Here is a 22,199-nt window from a genome sequence, read left to right as displayed (position 1 = left end):
CTACAGTACTTACAGCTGAATCTATCACATATTGTTGTGATCAGTTATCCCAAGCCTCCTTTTCTAAATCCCTTCTCTTGATTTTCAGATAAGAATTTTTATATCTACTCCTTGACAATGGATGCAAGTAGAGAGTATTTAAATAGTTGATAAAAAGAATGATAAGGAAACAAATCCACAAATACATGGTAATTTTCTGTGTGTATGCTATCACTTTATGTTATACTTAATGTGGAATCCTTTATTTATGGAAGACTCAGTTGTTTAAATGTTTGTGAAACTCTGAGGTGAAATAAGAATTGTCTGCAGAGGTACTAAGGATACTTCGCAGGTGTTGGCAGTCATGTGATGATTCACAGTGACCAGTGAAACACAGTTTCTTCACTTGTATATTGAGTCTGAGTAGATGTGTGAACAAGAGCAGGCTCAAAGGAAAACTTCTCAGTGACTTAAAATGTGTATCTACACATTACTATGCATGAAGTAAACTGATTATAATGTTGATTATACTTTCTACAATGAGTGTGACGGGGAAGCCTAAACAAGAATCCTCTTGTTCCTCATAAGAATGGCTTTGGTTAGGAATCTAATCATATTAAGCAATTGCTAGACAGCTTTCATGAGATTATGTGATTCATCCCTCACCTTATGGTAAAGCCCTCATGCGACAAAATTCCTCCACATTGCTGAAAGTTGTTTTTTTTCTTTGAGAAAAATAAAACCAATTAATTAATTTGCCAACTAACAACTACTTATAAGCTGTATGATAAAGAGCATTCTAGGGACCTGATGCATATCTATAAACGAAATGAACTCAAAAGTGTTCAAGTGTTTCTATAAATCTCCCTTTAATTGATACAATGGTCTTTGCTGATGGTAACATTTACAAGCATCATGCTTCTATGTGTATTAATTTGATATTCTGATAATATAAGAAGCCTGCTGGGACCAGTGAGTGGTTCAGTGGGTAAAGGTGGCTTGCTGCTTAGGACTGACAGCCTGAGTTTGATCTCTAGGCCTCACACGGCAGAAAAGAAATAACCTCTCCCACAATTCTTCCTCTGACTTCCACAACTGTACTATGGCATTACATGTACAAACATGCATACACTAGACTAGTTGTCAACCTGGGGGTAGTGTCTGCTTTGGCAAACCTCTGTCTCCAAAAATATGTTCATTATGACACATGACCCTGGCAAAATTACTGTTCATTATGAAGTAGTAACAAAAGCAATTTAATGGTTGACGGAGGTCACTACAGGCTGAATTAAAGGGTCACAGCATTAGGAAGATTGAAACTACTGGCCTAGACAAATAAAATGTAGTAAAGAGAAACCATCCATAGGAATCACAAAATCACTCTTTTCACTAATAAGTTGATTTGTAAAAGACAAATACCAAATTATTTTTATTAACAACCCATTCCACCTCATCAGAAGCAACAAGATTTAAAAACATTAAATTCAAAAACACTGGGAGAAAAACCTAACCTTGAAAATCCAGTTCAATATTCATGTCTTTCTCACCAGTCATTACAAGCCAATCTTTTCCCACACTCACATATCTATAGTCACAAAATATAACGCATTTTCCCTGTATGTTAGCTACAAGACTTTTGTTCCATATAGCAGAAGACAAGCAAGAACCACTGAAACACAGAAGGAGTTTTTAGCATAGGCTATAGCACTTCTTCAAGGTCCAACTTGGAGAAAATCAAATTTCAAAAACCTATCAGATCTGTCTATATGCACCTTGTTTCTGCTTCAGTCTGAAAAAGCATTGTACTGATTAAGGTCAGAGTGCCCTAGCAGTTTCCAGAGCTAAACTACCTGTGTTCTAATTTTGGTCCTATTAGTAGCTAGCTAAACCACCTGAAACAGGTCAATTAATCTTTCTATTCCTCCATTTCCACATCTGTTAAAGGTGGGATAATTTCATAATCTTCCAGACACAATTAGAGCAAAAACATAAATTAACCTATATTCGTCTCATGGCCTGGCAGTATTTCTGCTTCATAAAAAGTCTTCAGTACATATGAGCCATGGCAAGGGCTGAAGTGACCTAGGCGGGGATGCACTGCCAGGTGGTTTCAGTATAAGAGGAAACACAAAGAAAATCACACTGTGACAACCCAAGTACACCTATGGGCAAGGCAGGCAACAAGCTCGCCTAGCAGAGATTTTACATTCACATCCAATTTCAATTAACAAATTTAATAGCTTCCTTAAGAAGGTATTGCTTGTCTGCTTTTTCAAAAGAAGCCAGTAGAGGAGAGACCTTAGAATAATGGTGTAAAATAGCCAGCTGATGAGTTTCGTTGCCCTAGTGTTCCAGCGTGTGTTAGGAAGAACAGTCTTGCCTGTGAGCGGAAATCATCTTAAAAAGCTCATACAATTCTGAGGACTGAGGAACCAACCCACCATCAGATTCCAACTTAATTTTTCTAGAGTTTGGCTGAATCATCAGCATATGCAAAATTTTCTAGGTTAATTTATAGCTTTGAAGTCCATCCTTGAAGATGTGTTTTATTACTAAATTAAGATACTCTTCTGAGAGTAGGACTGGGCAGAAAGCAAAGCATCCTGGCTAATAACATCAAGTACTTCCTTATTCTTTGAGTTAAGAACACATCCAAATACTTGACACACACAACATCAGCAGATACACCAATAGTCCTGTGACAAAGTTATTTCTAATCCCCATGCAAGAATGAAGGAAACTGAGGCCCAGTATTATTTACCACTTGATTTTTGGTAAGAGATCAAACATAAGTATTCTAATTAGCCAGATATGATGATAACTGCTATTACATATGACCTCTAAGACCAGTGTGATGGTGGCTTAAAACCAGGAAGAGTAATGAAAGAAAGGAAAACATCATTATGCTATAGTATTAAATCAGTTAATTGACAGTTGATAGCTGAAAGTGGCTATTGTGACTATCTAATATGTTTCAGCCTTTCCTATGATTATATGTTTGTGTGTACATGCACATGCGTATGCATGTGTGTGGGTGTGTGGTGTATACATGTGTGTGTCTGTACTGTTTCTCATACTCTTCTATAGGAATTGGTTAATAAGGCCATCTTATTTTCACTGTGGAAGCTTTTGTCTTCCTATTGATATTTGCATTTGCATGTGGTGTGCTATATGTACACAGGTGCCATGGTACACACACAGAGGTCAGAAGACCTGCTGTAGGAGTCAGTTTTCCTTTTACTGGGTGGTTCCTGGGTATTGAACTCAGATTCTGAGGCTCAGTGACAAGGCATCTCACTGGCCCACATTTGGTAACCAAAACACACACACACACACACACACACACACACACACACACACACACACACACTCACACCTGAGTCATTAAATTCTTTTTCTGTTTTTTTTTTTTCAAATCATTTTCCTGCCAGAAACTTAAGCATGGAGACTGTGGCCAGTAGGCTCAAAGAAGGACGATGGCAGTGGCCCAGCTGTAGGAGCAGAACCATAGGAGCATACAACTATGGCCCAGGAAGCAAGTCTTACAAGTTGAAACTACTTTCATGAGTAAAAGATAGCATAGAGAGAATTAATATTGGAACGATTACCAGGCCACCACACTCCCATGCATGTCTAAGCACGACGCATCGCTATGCAACTTTATAAAGGGTGTATTTTCTTACATTTCTAGACTATTACAAATGCAACATTTAACAAATAAATCCTCCACCCTTCTAAATGGCTACCTTTGAAGCCAGCTTGCCTACATATTTGCTGTTTTCCTTTTAGCGCAAAGGCTGAGGAAGCAAGTATAAAGCCCAGTGGCGGGCAGCATAAGGGTGTGTCATGCCCTCCCTGATGTTTTGATAATATAGCCAGAATTCCTTTGTTCCATGTGAGTACAGCTCATAAATGCTCGTCATTCCATTCATATTCAATTAGAGCTTTCTTGACTCCCCTTATTAAAGTCTACAAACTATTAAGCATAAAATTAGAGTCGAACAGTTCAGCTCTTTTTGACATCCAACACTGTTTGAAAAACAGTGATGTGAAACTCCAAAGTCAAAAGTCATCTCTTGCAGCCTGTGGCCAATGAGAAGTGAAAGCACTGAGGAGAAAAGAGTAAATATATAAGCGTGATCGTTAGCATGCATAATGCTAAGTGCGCTACGGTGCTCATGCAAATGCATCAGGCAGTTTGTTGAACACAAGCTATTCCATTGATTTAACTTAGGCTACATGGTTATTATCGCCAAAGCTCCAATGAAGGAAATAATTAGAGCACTAAGCATTTTAAAGATTCTGAAATGACTTCAGGCAATAACTAGAAAATACAGGAAATCTATATACTGCAGTTGAAAAGATGTAGAATTTCTGGTCTTTACTTCTTTTGATCTTTCAAATGTTTTCAAGACTTTCAGGCCCTAAGCAGTGTGTGTGTGTGTGTGTGTGTGTGTGTGTGTGTGTGTGTGTGTGTGTGTGTGTGTATGCACATGTAGAGGCCAGAGGTGGAATTCAAGTGTCTGCCTCTATTTTTTTTTTAAAGCAAGGTCTCTTGCTGAACTTGGATTTCCATGTTTTAGATAAAATGTTTGACCAGTAAGCCTTGAGATCTAGTAGTGGGATTATGGAAGTGTGAGCATGTCTTATGCCTGGCTTTAACATGGAGCTGAGGAATTAGAACTTAGATGCGCATGCTTGTCTATCGAGGACTTTACTCACAGAGACCCCTCCCCAGACCCTAGATAATTTTACTATTAACAGGAAGACTTTCTACAAATTTTATATGCTTCAGGAGTCACTTCTTTTTTTCTAATTTGGAGAGCATTTGGCTGAGTAGAGAGCTTATAGGAGACGATGACACTGGGTAGGCACTCAGCAGTTAAGACTACTGGCTGCTCTTGCAGAGGACTGGAATTCAGTTCCCAGAACCTACATCAACTAGCTCACCACCACCTATAACTCCAGCTCCGTGGCATCCAGTTCCCTCTTCTAGGCTCCAAGGGTTCTGGCACTCATGTATACACATACATACTACAAAAATATATCTTTTATAAAATAGAGTATGAGACTGTAGGTATTTCCACTATTAAGTCTCCAGTTTCTTTGAAAAAGAAAAAACAAAAGCAAAACCACAACCAGACCAAAACCAACCCTCCCCATACTGCCAGATATGTCAAGTTGAGGAGACAAGGAGAGCAGAAAAGTAGCTGGGAAAAGTCCAATGCTTGATCCTGGGTAATGTACCTGCAGGGCTCCTCAAACAGTAGTCTTCTCAGTATTGTGCTGCTTTGAAGATTACAATACTCAGGGGCTGAACCGCGCAACGGACATTCTCCACAGTTGAGTGGAGAGTGGGGTCTGACTTTCACACGAACTCTGTTGCCCCATATTTGACCATGTCCCCTGGATGGGGAGACCTGGTGGCACTCAGAGGAAGGATAGCAGGCTACCAAAAAGAGACTTGATATCCTATGAGCATATACAGGGGGAGGAGGTCCTCCTCAGGAACAGTCATAGGGGAGGGAAGTAAGGGGAAAGTGGGAGGGAGGGAAGAATGGGAGGATACAAGGGATGGGACAACAATTGAGATGTAATATGAATAAATTAATAAAATATATTTTAAAAAGACTACTATTACTCCTTGTAGACAGTGATTTACTTTAAATACATGTGAATGTCACTTATTTTTTCTTGCTTCTTAGTGGAAGGTATTGTTATAATCTAGTAGAAAAACTGGAAGTGCACCTCAGGGAGATGAGTGTGTATGAACCTAAACCAGGAGCTCTTAGTCTGAGTGACACCCATCCAAAAGATGGGAACGCCCAGCATTGTCCCTGTGAGCCACTGCTGTGGATTTCCTCACCCATCTTACACTATTTATGACACATAGTGAGGACTTTGAGGAAATTAAATGAGTTTGGCATTTATTTTAACTAAGTTGATCTCTCCAAACAGAAAATTCCAATATTCTGAGTACCGCATGTTTTTTTAATTAATCTTCTCCTCTTCCCTCTACTTATTGCCTGCCATCTTGACTGCTTATACAGATAACTAATAGCAAGCTGAACAAAGAGAGCACCTGTCTGTACTCAGAACCCTCTTCTATAGAATGGTGACAAGAACGGTCCCTTCCTTTAAGGGTTTTGATAATTAAATGAGTTAATGAAAAAATGGAACCCTCAGTTATTTGACATGTTGTACAGTGTGTAAAGTTATAGTTGTGTTTATAAAATTATGATGATAATCTTGTCTTGTAAGTTCTATATTGAGCAAACTACTTCACAGTTCTGAACCTCAATTTTCTTAATGTAGAAGGATAAATATATTTTCTTCCACCTCAAATACCCACTGCTAATAAAGCAGCAAATGGCCAGAGAACACCAAGGTCAGTTGGTGGGATAGACATCAGGTCCTTGAGCAAACTGACCACAATTTGGCCAAACTTAAAGCACACATCTGGAGGCACAAAGGAATGCCTGTCTCTTCTGTAGCGGCTAGGTCATGTTCTCATTAATAAGTCTGTCTTTCAAAGCCACTTCTCGAGCTGGAAATTGAGGACTTCACTAACATCAACACTGCCATTTCCTCACCAATATTTGGCCTAGGAAAATAAACTCTTCTTGAAGTAATTAGAAACGTGCTTGTCAAACATTGCAACTGAGCCCAGACTCTGGGTGACCTCCGAAAAGAACAAAAGCTCAAAGGAATTTCCATAAGGTTGTAAATTTGGCAAGAGGGCTGCACAATCTCTGGTAATTAGACTTTTCAACACATTTGGATTTGCTAATTGGATCTAAGTTCTAATTAGACTTTTATGTAAGTAAGAATGACATATCATGGTATGAATTTAATGTGCTTTTACAGTTGAAACCAACAATTATCAAGCTTTTCCAAATTATTTTAATAAGGAAAAACCTGGCTGTGTTGATCATATTGTGACATCTTCGTCTCTTGCAATATATTGAGCACACTTCAGTTTTCTTAATTAAACACCTTTTGGGAGCTCAAAGAGATGCTTTAGCTTTAATAATAATCACCTAAGTTGTTTGTTTGTGAGGGAAATTTGCCAGCGTGTTGATGACTTTGAATGCTACAGACAAAACTCAGTAGAAAGAAATAAATCATCATTGGAGGAAATGGCACAAGTAACCAGATGCCCCTATAATCACTCAATTAATCAAATTGTTTCCAAATATAACTAGAGCTGGGCTCCATTTTTACCTTGTGCAACCCAGAACAGTTAATTCTTAGTGTGAGTGCCCATGGAGCTGGCATTGGGAGAAGAGCCTGATACCATCATCTCCATGGTGAACATACCCTGTTCTCTCAACAGCTCTGTTTCTAGACATGTCCTTCATTAACTGAAGCCTCATCATCTTTTCTTCCCTTCTTTATTTTAACCAAGACTAATCAACTTTTATTCCTTTGACATCTGAAGGTAATAATTATAGAACTAGTAACCCTCAGATTTAGATACTCCAAGAGGCAATAACAAATGGTTTTCATGGAAGGAGTGTTGGAAAATTAATAGCACTGACAAAGACCCAAATTAGGTTTTTGTGTTCTGTCAATTGTTAAACACACACACACACACACACACACACACACACACACACACACACACACACACACCCTCACACACTTCATTTTATCCCTTACATAAAAGCAGTTGCTCTTCTCTCCATGCAAAATATGTTAAATATTTTAAAGTTCTTTTTCCCTCTAAAAGTAATGTACAATTAAATGACAGCATTAAGGCTCTGAGAGAATTTAAGTTATACAGTAACTAATATATTAGTGAGAAATTCTTCAAGGGCTACATGTACTTTTATTCTTCCAATTAACACATTATGGTGATGGAGTTATTGGTGAATATGTGACTCCTCATTAATTCAGATGTCCTCTAGGAGTCTTGCAAAGCAGGCTGGCTTCTGACATATGCCATGTGATGGTATTTAAAGGCAAGAGATGGCATTTCCAATAGCCTCATTTGCTGCGAAAAGAGATAAGTTTTCCCTACCAGTTATTCCATGAGGTATCACACAGATCTCTACAAGGTCAACACAGAGGTTACCAGGCTGCTCCTTAGTAAGAAAAGTGACCAAAGATACTTTGCCTTTCAGCTTGGGTGCTGGAATCCTGTCACGGGTCTGAATGGGTCACTGACTGACAAGAAACTGGAGAATAACATGCGGGGCGTGGTTCTACGTGTGGTGACTGTACTGGTAAGCACCATCTTAGCCTTGTAGTCTGAGACCATAGAGTGTCCTCTGTCTTTCACTGCCTTTTCTTTCATCAACTGATGTCATAATATAAAAGGAGCTGTTTACACTAATCTTGACTCAGATGTCTAAGACAGCTTTAGTGGTCGTGTTACCCAGCCTCCCATTTCTGTGACTCTGAATCTGACTTCTGTAGGCTGTATTTTTTGTTACAGTACTTTCGTTGGGATCTTCCTTAGACCTTTAGATCTGATGTACTATGGTTTTCTATACATTATGAGAAGCAGACTTCCTCAGACACGTCTATCACTGCCACAACAGAATGCACACAGAGGTGTCAATAGAGAGATCGTCTACTTGTTTAATAGATGCTTATCTGGCATTGAGGGTAGCTTCCTGTCAGTGCTAAGAAATAAAGTAGGTACACACGACTGTCTTTTGTGACCTCTTCATTCATGATTCTGTGAGTGGGTTTATATATGGAGACATTTGTTACAATTCCAATCACTTGTTGGAAAAGAATCAATAAAATTAACTATTATCATTCTTTAATATCTTTGGCGAGAGAGGTGATTCAGGGGCTGAGAATGTAGCCTGCTCTATAAGAAACCTGAGTTTGATTTACAACATCATTTCAGGTGACTCACAGTCACCTGTAACTGCAGCTTCAGGGGAATCTAATTCTACTAGCCTTCTGGGCACTCGTGTTTATGCACACCTATACCCACAAAGACCCACACACATACACATAATTAAAACAGAAAATAGTTTTTTTTAATGTAGGAAAGGGCCTCTTATAGTCTAATTTAGTTGCAGAATTAGTGAGTGAATGAGATTGTTTGACACGCTGATAATAACTGGATGCTCATTACAATTCAGTGCCAGCTGCTAACTGTATATTTGTTTAATATGAGTTAAACAGATTTAAATATAATTTACTTGTAAATTACTGAGCCAACTGCAAAAGAAACTCTAAATGAGTAGCCTAGTCTCTATTCTGGCACATGTATAATTTATTTCTCGTTGTTGTTTTAATAAGGTTCTCACTTATAATTATTTCACCAGTGTTTTACAACTAAAATATGAATATGCTTATGTTTGAACCTAACTGTGTAGATATCAATTTGCACTTAATAGTTAAAAATTAATAGATAAAAGACAGGCAGTGAAGGTACAAAAATCTATTAGTAATCTCTTTGTCTACTGATTATGATGGAAACTCTGTGACAATGACCATAAAACCTAGAGCACAGGCTTTGATTTTCTTTGAAAAAGGAAAAAAAAGTTTAAAGAAAATGAACCAATTAACAAATTAAGTTGTGAAATAAAAAATTATTTAGTAGTTAAGATATTATATACTTGGCCATACACAAGGAGTAGAGAACACACAGAGCCTCCCTTTGGGGTATGCTTAGAAGTTGGCAGGTGGACCCTACATAAGGTGAAACAACTAAGATTTATTATTTACTATTCATCAGATCTCCTCTGAGGTCCTCTCTACATCTTATCTATTTCAGCTATTGCAATATTCACAGTGTAAACTATTCTACCTCACAAAAATATGAAGGAATAAAGCAAATCAACCACACGGTGAAAAAAAAACTGTGTGAGACTAAACAGAAGGCAGAGAAGAGTTGCAATTCAAATCCGGGAAGCCTGGACACCAGACATTTTAGCTCCTTCCCCTATGCAAGGCATCAGGCTCTCTCCACCCCTGCTGTGATTAGAAAGAGAAGAGACACATCTGCGGGATTCTATTTGACCAGAGAATTGAAAAGTTTAAACTCTGAATGAGGTAAAAGTGAGTTTTATGGGGAGAGCTTCATAGGACCAATCATTTTAAATTCATTTCCAGGCTGAATAAAATGGTTTTGTTCATGGCGGACGTGCTTCCTGTGGTGGTAATGCTGCCTAGCCCAGCTTCACCTGTCTGTTTGCTGCAAACTCAGTCTTGCACTGATCCCGAGAGCAGACAACCAGTGACAGGAAGGGAAGTTTGCTTTTCCCGTGGTCTGCAATGAACTTACCAGTGGGGCTCCCAGTTGAATGCGCTTTTATTACTTTTACTATGCTCACACAGTTTACAGCCAGTGTGTAACAACCTCACAGCTTACTAATCCCTTCTTATTTACTTCCTGCATGTTTCTACTCTGTTAGGTGTCTTTGCTAGCTCTCTCCATCCAAAATGAGAATCCCACCCCTTTGACCCTGTTAGTCCTAAAGCTCGATGCGTTAAATTACCAGGCCATCACAGAACTAGGCCTCTGTCTACAATTGTACACAAACGAGCAATGTGACCACATCCCTAGCCTTCTTTATTGGAAATACGTTCCCCCCCCCAAAAAAGATAAAAAGCCCCAGTATAAGTCCCCAGGGGATGATTTTTAACCTTTATTATATTACAACAGAAACCTAGTCAACTCCACTTACTCACTTTTACTTCTTAGAAAACTTATACCATCAGTTACAGAGAAGTTATGGAGTTAAGATTCCTTAATTTTTAAAACATCCATTTTTCTCATTATTAATGGCATTTGATTGATCTGATATAAGCATTCAAACATACATCAAGTAATTTGAGACTTCATTACATGGGCCCTTAGAGGCAGACAGTAACTATCATAGCCAGGTAGCTCATCGTACAGAATTAAGTAAAGTAACTGTGCCAGGACTGTAAACACTGCTAAAGGACCAACAGGGGTGCTGCAGCTCCTGGGCCTGATGGCATAGGGAAGCCAGGGCTTTGGCAGAGCCTGAAGGGGGACTTCAGCAGCTAGAACCAGAGCAAAGGATGTAATCCTGAGATCTGTGAATGTTGGGAGAAGAAGAGGATTCAGAAAGAGTCACGGCTCAAACCACAACATGGAAGGAGTACGCTGTAATACAAGACACTGCAGCCTTACTCCCGCTGCTTTACCAGAACTTTCCATTTCCCCACAGTTAAGATTTCAGCCAGGCAGTGGTGGCGCATACCTTTAATCCACGTATTCAAGAGGCAAAGGCCTATGAGTTCAAGGCCAGCCCAGTCTCCATAGTGAGTTCCAGGACAGAAATACCCATGACCATGTTGCCAAAAAGAGCAAGATAGTTCCTGCTCAGAGTTGATTTATGGAAACCTTGTGCTTTGCCATCCTGTCTTCTCAATCAAACAAGCAAACAAACAAACTCTTATTGGTTTAGGTTAAATACATGATCAACTGACCTAGGAGGGTATATGCTCCTGGACTGGCAACACAAGGGCATTGTACACAATGATGTCACAAATAGATGGCTTTGGTTTCTACCATAAGCAAAGCTACAGAAATATTTCTTAAAATAGAAGAAATGGAGGTGGGACAGACAGATTGTCCCTCTTCTGTGTCTTGCCAGTCAGCATCTATTTCTAACCAGGAATAATAGCAAGTGCTCTGTGTTAGTGCAGCGATGAGGGTGTTCTTCGTCCTCTTTTAACGAGCTCGGTTATATTAGTGCAGCAAACCATAAATGACCAATAAGCCATTGGATTTTTTGCTTGATTATTTACACTGTTTGAAACTTCATTGTGTCATAAGTATAATCCTAAACCTTAGAAACTAATATGAAAAAGCATGAGCAGCCATATAGCAAATACAAAACACCCAAGAAGCACACCAGAATTTGCATGGTGTGTGTTTATTAGTAATTCTTATTTACGTGGGTTGATGGCATCTCTAGTGAAGTGGGTGCTCATACCTCAGTTTTGGCAAGAAATAGCTACAATGCGCTTTCAGGTGCTGGGGCAGAAACAATACACAACACACCTGCCTGCAGGAAGCTTCCTCCATCACAACACACCTGCTTTCTGGAAGCTTCCTCTAGCACAGTGATTCTCAGCCTTCTGAGTTCTACAACCAGTTCCTCATGCTGCGGTGACCCCCAACCATGAAATTATTTTCATTGCTACTTCATAATTGCAATTTTGGTATGGTTATGACTCATAATGTAGACATCTGTGTTTTCTAATGATGGTCTTAATCATCCTGTGATAAGATCATTCCCCTCCAAAGGGGTTGAGACCCACAGGTTGAGAACCACTGCTAGCACGCCACATCTGCCTTCAGGCAACTTCTTTTTCCACAGCACATCTGCCTACAGGAGGCTTTCTTCACTGCAGCTAGCTATTGTGTAAAGCTTTCAAAATGTTCTTGAAAAAAATATTCTTAGTGAAGTCATCTACATTAAATATGCAATGTAGCACACTCCTTTCTATTCTCCATAAAATGGTTCAATAAGTGTGTAGAAATGTGTGACTAGATGTTTACTATAAAGATGTAATGATGACTGTTCTGTTTTGCAAATTTAAATGCAGTCTTCCATATTTTAGGTTCTCTGAATTAAGATAAATATTTCAATTGTCATTGGAAAGCCTAATTGACAGTGCACTTGTCTTTATCAGTGATGCGAAAATTAATTGCAAGATATACAAATGAAAAGAAATGATTAAATAGTATGCTTTTATTAAGTGAAGTTTATGAATAGTCCTGGAGTTGAACCCCAAAACACTGGTTAATAAATCTTTATTCAGAGAAAGATCATTTTAGCTGCTACCTTTAATTTGATCAGAATACATTGTATTAATGTATAAAATAATGAAACAATAAATAAAACATACCTTCAGAACAAAAGAAGTAACTCCAAGAAATGGAGTCAAGTGAAGCAAAAATTGAATAACACTGTTTTAAACTATTGCTGCAATAATGGAAGGAAATACACAACTGTAGCTAGCGTGTACTAACAACACACAAAGTAAAAACCAGGGTGCACGTGGAGGGAGGTGTGTTTCCCTAGACATCTTACAGATGAGCTGTTTACTCACAGAGGCAACATTGCTACACCTTGCCATCATTCTAAGAGCAAATTCCTTTCCTTAAAATTCTCCATGATTAGTTGCACTTGTTGAAACAGTTTTTAGTACATCTTGGTTTTCTTGGAAGATTACCGTATGTTATGTGAGATTAGAATGGGGCACTTTATTATGTACTACTTCGCCAGCTATTGGCTCTGGTTAAAATGAAAAACTTCAAAAAGAACTTGTATGATGAGTATTTCACTTAATCCCAAAAAGGGAAAAAAATGGAGAGGTGGCGGGGGAGGAGCAAGGGCAGAAGACAGAGGTCACATCCTTTCATAATCTGTTATCAGATATACGTTAATATTCCTACTGACTTCACCAAGACTAGCATCATGTACTATGCTATGAATTTGCTTCTCATTTCTCTGTGCTATTTTACTCGGATTTCTTTGCAACTCTTTTTCTCACCACAGTTATATTTAATATTTCCACTGGTGTTAGACTTCAATATTACGCTGAAAAAAAAACCAGTCAGACAAATGATAATTTTTCATTTAGACTATTTAGAATGTAGAAGCAACTTAATATTTTGTGGAGCAAATTAGGCTATTCTGATGACGTGAAAAAACCCTAAAGAAGTGTGTATGTGCATGTGTACATATATATGCATGTATACATATATGCTAATGTGCTAGTGTGGGATGTGTGACTGTGAATGTGTAAGGGAAGAGGATGGAATGAAGATATATCTCTATGTAGAACACAGACTACGGCAGAATAGATGTATTGAGAATCCTAATGCTAGGCTAGACATGATGGCCACACATGGGATCCCAGCACTGGAGAGGTTACAAGAAGAAGCTCAGAAGTGCCAGGCCACTCTGAGCTACACAGTGAAAGCCTGTTTAAAAACCAACTAAAATATCGCAGCACAACAACAAAAGATTTCTAGTTTTGTTTGTTTGTTTCTTACATTTATCTATTCAGGGTAATTTTGGGGTGACGGTGGGCAGACAAAGATATGTTGCCAGGTAGTCTGTTTTCCATACAGGGCATCATCCTTTTCTTTTTTCTGTATGGTGCATCATCCTTGATTCTTTTATTGCATCTTGTGAACCTGGTCACACAACCCAGATGACTTGATGGAGGCCTTCTGATTTAATTTGCCTCTTGAGTAAACACTCAAGACACATGGTTTTTACTGGTCCTCTCTGGACAGCATCTAGGTTTCCCAGACTCCCTGTAATATACCTCCTGGATTTGTCACTTCTCACACAGACAAAGTTACTAAAAGCTCACCTTCTAGTTTTTTTTCTCCATATTTTAAAAGATGTTTATATTTTACCTGAGAATCTTTCCTCTTACTTGTCGGAGACAGGGATGTGGTGACTCAGGGGAAGGGGAGAACACACCAGCCACCCTTTCAGTTGTCTCAGATACCATGCATAATATACCCCAACTTTGATTACATGCTTAATATACCCCAACTGATATCTTCACTCTCTCCCCAGAATCCTCTATATAAAATGCTTACAATAGGCAAGATCAAAGCCGAAGTTAGGAAGAAAAATATGGCCATTGCTAGCATAGGAGATAGAATCTATTGGGGAAAATGATAACCATAAATACAGTTACTAACGGATAAATAAACGGGGGAGGTTAGGGACACTATTGCAGGGATAGCTGATGGGAAATACATCTCTTAGAGTGTGAAAGAGCTTTTGGTTTTTATTAGATGCCTCCTAGCAAAATAAACAAAAATCTTTGAGGGTAGAAAATGGAAAGAGAGGACAGCTAAGTGGTTTCACATAAATAAATAAAATCTGAATTTAAACTTGAAATGAGTAGTAACATAGTAATGGAGAATCTCTACCTTTGAGCAACAAGACTATTTTTTTACAAAGTTTGTCATTTGACCATGAATTTAATATTTTATATCTATTCTCCGCAATGATTACAAAGAACATAACAATTATTCTCTATTTTCAGAATATTAGGACTTAAATATTATAAAATGGGTGAAAATAGAAACCATTTAATATTTTTACTATGCATCCAAACAACTAGTGTTTTTAAAGTTAAAAAAAAAAAAAGAAACTTTAATTCCCAATAGCAGAAATCATTTATGCCGAGGGATAGCAGCCCCACCTTTCCTGAGAGGGTACAAATAATGTCAAAGTAAATTTTCATTTAGTCCTAATCTTGTCTGCCTCCTTTATTTGTATTTCCTTTTCAATAGATATGATATTTTACAATTCATTTTACAATTTTATAAAATATGAACTTATGCAAATCAGTATAATAGAGAAAAAGAGAAAAAGAACAAAACAGCACAGTTGTGTAGATTTAGGACCCTCTGAGGAGCAGCAGTTCAGACTGCAGGAAAGGGCTCCCCTCTTTCCTTCTTTTGCAATATGTCTCTTCTGGAATCTTCTAAATGGTACCTGCTTATACCACATAGGGGTTAAGAGCAACTTTGTATTTATTTTCATTTAAAGGCATTATGACTGACAAATAAGCACCAAATTTACACTTTCTATAAATACATAAAATTGTGGCTGTAATGTTTAGCCATTTATGTGTATTGGTTAATAGATTTATAGAAGCCTAGAACCCCATTTGAACAACAATTTCCTGTCTGTGTGAGGGTGTGACATAACTGACCACAAAGGTCAAAACTCAGAGAAAAGTATGTGAAAGTATTTTTTCTAATCTTTTAAATGATTTATTTATTTTTATTTTATGTGCATTGGCATTTTGCCTGAATGTATGTCTGTGGACAGGTATCAGATCCTCTGCAACTGGAGTTACAGACAGTTGTGAGCTATTATGTTGGTGCTGGGAATTGAACATGGGTCCCCACCTGGAAGAGCTGCTAGTGCTAACTGCCGAGGCATGTCTCCAACCCCATGAAATATTTATAACTTAAAGTATTTTATATTTATGGAACTCAGATTCAGAAACTTACTAATGAAAAAGCAGGAGGGCATACTAGTGACTGTGACGGTACAATGAGCTAAGGTCAGCAAATTAGCTTTTTCAAGAGTCAAATGGTATATACTCACTTATATCTGCATACTAGCCCAAGGGGCACGTCCCATGAAAGTCTTCACTTACCAGGAAGCTGGGACAGAGGGGAGGACATCCTATTGGGACTCTAGATGAGAGAAGCATGGGAGAATGGCAAAGTAGAAGGATCCAGAGAGTCCTAGAAACCTACAAGAAGAACATTGTGATAGGCAGATTTGGGCCCAGGGGTCCCGCTCAAACTATGGCACCAGCCAAGGACAATACAGGCCGTAAACTTCAAACCCCTACCCAGATCTAGCCAATGGACAGGACATTCTCCACAGTTGAGTGGAGAGTGGGGTCTGACTTTCACATGAACTCTGGTACCTCATATTTGACCACGTCCCCTGGATTGGGAGACCTGGTGGCACTCAGAGGAAGGATAGCAGGCTACCAAGAAGAGACTTGATACCCTATGAGCATATAAAGAAGGAGGAAGTCCCCCTCAATCACAGTCATAGGGGAGGGGGGTAAGGGGAAAATGGGAGAGAGGGAGGAATGGGAGGATACAAGGGATGGGGTAACCATTGAGATATAATATGAATAAATTAATAAAAAAAAAGAGTCTGTGAAGGACTCTATGGCAGAAAGACAAATGTAGGGATAGGCATGAGCTACTGACACACTTAGAAATGTATGAAGGAAGCCCACTCCCAACTAACTCTCCTGCTGCTGAAGTTGGTACATCCTAGAGGAAAGAAAACACTGCATACCCTCAAAGTCCCCCAGAAAACATGACCTTCACAAAACGTCAGTAAATTCCGAAGTCTCATTGTATTGCATTTTGGCTCCAGACTAGCTTCCAGTAGACTCGGCATGCTCAGATAACCCCTAACAATAGGCCACTAGCCACTGCCCTGGGCATATCTCAGCACTTCATCTTTACAGGAGGCACGGGATGAGCTTGGGCCGTTGGAGAGTCAGCATTTCCTATCCCGCAGGGTGAAGCTATCCCTGCTCTCAACGTTGGAGACTCCTGAAGCTAGGAGTAGCTTAGGAGTTAGGATGGTGGTGACAGTTTGACAGAGTGCTGCACTCGAACTGTCTAGATAGTGAGAGACTGGTGGGAGTGGGTGGCCAGCTCCACAGCTCATCTTCCAGCCTCTGGGGACGGGTCCTGTGGAAATAGTTTGTTTCAGGCTCCAGACAAGAAGGAGAAACTCTGGCTACGGAAATTTCCAGCAGGCAGTCTAAACTGTGAATTATCAATCACCATGAAATATAATTAGTTATGAGCAAAATAATACAATGGAAATGTATAGTCTAATAATACAATGAAAAAGACATTTCCCGAGGGCTAGAGATAGGTCAGAAGGTTAAAAGCACAGACTGCCTTTATAGAGGACCCAAGTTCAGTTCCCTACACCCATGTATGGCAGCTCACAATCAACTATAACTATTAGGATTTCTTGCAGGGATCAGAGGGCCAAGGAATGTCTCAAAAATCACACTATGCAACAGACCTGACAAGAAACATTTATTTGGGGGGTCAGGTGTGTATACAAAGGCTGCCTCTGAGCGAGGCTGGAGGAGAAAAAGAGCAGAGCATGAAGGCCCGGGCTTTATAGAGGGGGACAGCACATGTGCATAGGGAGAATATGTGTGGTGACAGTGGAAATAGGTTGCACTGGGCGGTCAGTGATGACATGGCTGCTGGTGCTGAGTTACTAAGGGAGGGTGAGGGAGTGGGGGGACCTGATCCTGAAAAGTGGGTGATTCTTGGTTTTCTAACATTTCTCCTGATTTACTCTAAAGTTGAAATAGGAAAGCATGACTGGTGAGGAAGGAATGGGTGTGAGTGTTCTTCAGACTGGTTCCTGCTGTCTGGGGGTGTCAACATCTTTGGGACCACTGTTGATTGTCACCATCAGGACATATTCAGTTGTGATGTCTCCAGCTCTGTATCCAGCAGTTGGTAGCCTATAACAATAACTGACTTATTGTTTGATTAGAGAATTTTTGAATTTGTCATTGGAGAAACAGAGAAGAAATTAACAAAGAAGGGTACAATTAGTGAGAACAGGAAAGTGAGAAGGAGAAGTCAGGAAGGGCAGTATTCACTTCTACATGCGGTTCTCGAAAGCTCAGAGGCTGATGGCATTGAGTTGTTCCTTACCTTTTTGGAGGTCTGTTTGAAATTGTTGGATTTTGTTTTTTTTATTACAACTGATTGATTGTCATAGAAGCAGCATTCCTCTCAAAGAAAGAGGCAAAGGCTGCCTTTTTCAGCTGTAAGAAGATCGAGTCCTTGTCAGTTTTGGAGTACCACCAGCATTGAGGAGTCAGGCTGTCCTTGAAGGGTGAGACCATCCATTAGAGGTCCTCAATGGACTGGGAAGAAAACTAGTGACACAAGATCACAGATGTGGTCAGTCCCACCATCCTGCTCGTAACTCCCACAGTTATTCCCGCAGCAGCCAGAAGGGGCCGGATTTGAAACCTCCTTTTATTATGATGGTCAGTTACTGAGTCTATAATGGGAATCAGTAGGGGCTCTTCTCCTTGTATCACCCCCAACGTGGAGAACAAGCTCCTGGAAACAGGAACAAGGTGGTTGATCTTGGTGTCCTCTGAAACTTAGGGAGTAGGGTCAATCTAGGTGTCCTCTGGATCTTACGGGAGCAGGGTCATGTTGGGGTTGATATGTAGGAAGGGACGTTATTGGGAGGCAGAGGAGCAAAGGGCTTGTGGTGGGATAGGTGAATCAAATGAAGGAGAGCCTCATGTCTAGTGGCTAGGGGGGCTTAGAAGAGTTACCTTGAAAGAGTCCTGCCATTTGGAGGAAAAGAGTGAGGGAATATTAGTCTGGAGGGGAGAGAAGGATCTGATCCCCAATGTTGGTTATAGACGGGCAGGACCTGGAGTATGGCTGAGGTAGGTAGTGGTCATTAAAGTTCCATACAAGGAAGCGTAGATGACAACGTAAGGAGGGAGTAGGTCGTCTGGGGGAGGTGAGGGTTTGAGTGAAAATTGGAGGAGTCATCTGTACGTAAGCTAAAATGGCAAGATGGAAAGACGGGCCAGTGGTAGGAGCTTAGCCCAATCCAGGTGAAGTTCTTATGTGAGTTTGACAAGGGTGTTTTTTAAGGAGCTGTCAGTTCATTCTATCTTTCCTGAGGACTCGGAAGGAAAAGAATATGGAAATACCAAGAGATGTTCAGGGCTTTGGAAATGCAGGAAGTGAATTCAGGGCAATTATCCGAGTGAAGGAAGGTGGAGATTCCAAACTGGGAAATGATCCCCTGGGGGAGGAGATCAAGACTGTCTGAGCTTTTTTGTTGATGGTGGGGAATGCCTCCACCCACCACGAGGTGTCCACCAAGACCGGAAGGTACCTACCAAATTTGACTGTGGTCATGTTGTTAAAGTCAAGTTGCCAGTCAGTTCCAGGGAGAGACTCTCTAGCATAGTGATTAGAAAAAAGGGGTCTGTAATACCTGGAGTTGGGGGGCTGGAGAGATGGCTCAGAGGTTAAGAGCACTGCCTGCTCTTTTAGAAGTTCTGAGTTTAATTTCCAGCAACCACATGATGGCTCACAACCATCTGTAGTGAGATCTGGTGCCCTCTTCTAGTGCACAGGCATACATGTGGGCAGATCACTGTATATATAATAAATAAATAAATCTATTTTTTTTTAAACTGAAGTTGGGGTCTGACATTTGACAGATTTTTACAGTAATAGACCTTAATAAATGCAAATCATCAGAGAAAGGCTGCAGGTGGGCCTTAATGAAGTGAGAAAGGCTTGGATATTAGGATGGAAAGACAATGTAGGGAGGACAGAAATTTTCAAGTGTCAGGGGATGATAGTGAGGATGTGAGTTGTAATACAAGGATGTCCCGTGGTGAGTGAGATGGGTTTGGAACTCTTAAGGTCAGCAGCTCTTGCCACCTCATCAGCTCAGTTATTTTCCACAGAGATGTTAAAATTGTCAGTCTGGTAAGACCAGTAGTGGACACAGCCTATAGCCACGGGGAGGTGGGAAGCTTTTAGCATGGCTGTGATTTGGTCTGGGTTGGTCATTGATCCTCCTTGTGTTGTAAGTAGCTTGTACTCTTCCCAGACAGCAGGACAGGAGGATATGAAATGCATGTTTGGAATCTGTGTAGGTATTTAGGGATTGCCATTGTGCCAATAAGAAGGCATGGGGTGAGAGAGATTAGTTCAGCCTGTTGATTAGTGGTGTGGACAGGGAGGTCCTATGCCCAAGCCACCTCAGTATCTGACACTATGGTGTAGCAGCTTTTCGGGCTCCCTCATAAAATGGAGTTGCTGTCTGTGTACCAGATATAGATGGCCTGAGGCAGTGTGCCTTCCTGTATCTGAGAGGGTGGGGAACTAGTTCCTCTAGGATTTTAATGCAAGAATAAGAGGAGAAGTGGTTTGTGTTTGGCCAGGGAAATTTTTTTTTTGAAATGAGCATGATTGAAAAGTAAGTGTGGCATCTCCTGCTAGTGCCACCTGGGAAGAGAACCCAAGAGGGAGGGAGAATTTGCAAGCCTTTATATGGTAAGAGGTGGGACAGATTATGGGAGGAGAACGTAACTCGAAAGTTCGTTTTTTGGATTCATGAATTAAGTACATATGCAGGGTGCCAGTACATGAGTGGTGAGGTCTAATGTTCTTATCAGGCATGCCACTAGTGCAAAGAAAGGTCCCAATTGGTGGCCTAGGACCCTGAGGTCATATCCCTCGTTTTTTGTTTTGTTTTGTTTTGTTTTTTAATAACATAGACTGAAAAGGGACTAGTGTGGTCTGGTAGCTGTAGGTCAAGGGCCCAAAGGATGGCCTGTTGAAACTTCTGAAAAGGCTTTGTAATGGGTGTGAGAAGAGGTTCATGTGAGGGTTGGGGACAGCCTCAAATAGGGGCTCAGTGAGGAGGGAAAAGGAGGAGATCCGGGAGCATAAGAAGCCAGTTACTCCTAGGGATGATAAAAATCTGCTCTTTCATAGAGGGGACTGTGAGGGACTGGATTAGGTATTTTCAATTCAAGGTAATGTCTTTGTGGGTTTGGGTGATGGTTAGTCCCAAGTAGGTGACCCGAGGGGTAGATAGTTAGACCTTAGACAGTAAAACTCTATAGCCAAGATGGACAAGAAATTCAGAAGAGCAGAGGTATCAGATTAGCTATTATAGGGATGGATTGCAGAGAATATTATTTACATATTTTATAAGTTTAGATTTGAGGAGAGAAAGTGAAATCAGACACCAGGGTTGTCCCAGAAGCCTTGGAGTAGGATACTCCAGGTATGTGGGTAGAGAGGTGGTTATGAGGGTCAGTCCAAGTGAAAGCAAAGATGCTTTGTCACTGGATGTCAAGGGGGATAGAGAAGGAGTCCTTGAGGTTCAAGACTGAGAAATGGGAGGATTCGGAAGGATTAGTGGGAGAAAAAGTGTGTAAGGGTTAGCAACAACAGGGTGGAGGAAGACAACTACAGAATTGATGAGCCAGAGATCTTGAACCAAGGTGTAGGCACCATTGGGCTTTTGAACTGTAGGTATAGGAGTGTTACATGGGGAAAGTGTGGGGCCAAGTCTTTTTTTTTTTTTCCCTTAGGAGGCCGGAGAAGAGAGGCTTAAATCCCCTGAGGCTCTGGAGTAAGGGTGGGTACTGGCTAATGTCCTGTAGTTGTATGACAATGAGGTAATGATGTTTGGCAACAGAGGGATTCAGGGTATCCTTGACTTGGTGATCTACCTGAGAAGCTGGCAAAGGAAATGACATATTGGAACCAGTAGGTTGGGATGTTAGTAGGGGAAGGGCTGTTGGCAAGCTTGGGGTTAGGGCAATGGGAGAAGCAAAGGAAATAGAGAGAGGCTCCCACTTTGTCTAGAAAACACCTTCTCAATAAATGCACAGCACAGGTTAACACCACCAGGAAAGAATGAATGAGATGAACATCCCTGAAAATGTAATTGACTGGGGTCTGGCAAGGTTGGTAAGACTGTCTCCCTAACTTGGTGATAGGGAAACAAGAAGAGATATGTCCTCTAAGCTCTGTTCGGACCAAGTAAGTGGCCTTGGAGTCCAGGGGGAAAGAGAAGGGTCACCCTGATAGCATAATGACTACCTGGGCCTTCTTGTTGAAGATGAAAGTCATCAGGACCAGGATA

General features: G+C 40.3%; 1 protein-coding gene across 2 annotated transcripts in view; it reads left to right on the top strand.

The window, feature by feature from the left end:
* The window catches only part of GRID2 (glutamate ionotropic receptor delta type subunit 2), a 1,382,318-nt gene that overhangs the window by 977,292 nt on the left and 382,827 nt on the right, over nt 1-22,199 (top strand). For both annotated transcript variants that reach the window (XM_084785474.1, XM_084785473.1), the window contains exon 9: nt 8,106-8,207. In XM_084785474.1, coding sequence (XP_084641600.1) covers nt 8,106-8,207 — 102 coding nt within the window. The remainder of the gene's footprint in view (nt 1-8,105; nt 8,208-22,199) is intronic.

Source organism: Acomys minous (genome assembly GCF_964271855.1).
Source record: "Acomys minous genome assembly, chromosome: 6".
Classification (NCBI taxonomy): Eukaryota; Metazoa; Chordata; class Mammalia; order Rodentia; family Muridae; genus Acomys; species Acomys minous.
Note: the sequence above shows the minus strand (reverse complement) of the source record. Positions and strands in the feature narration are given on the sequence as shown.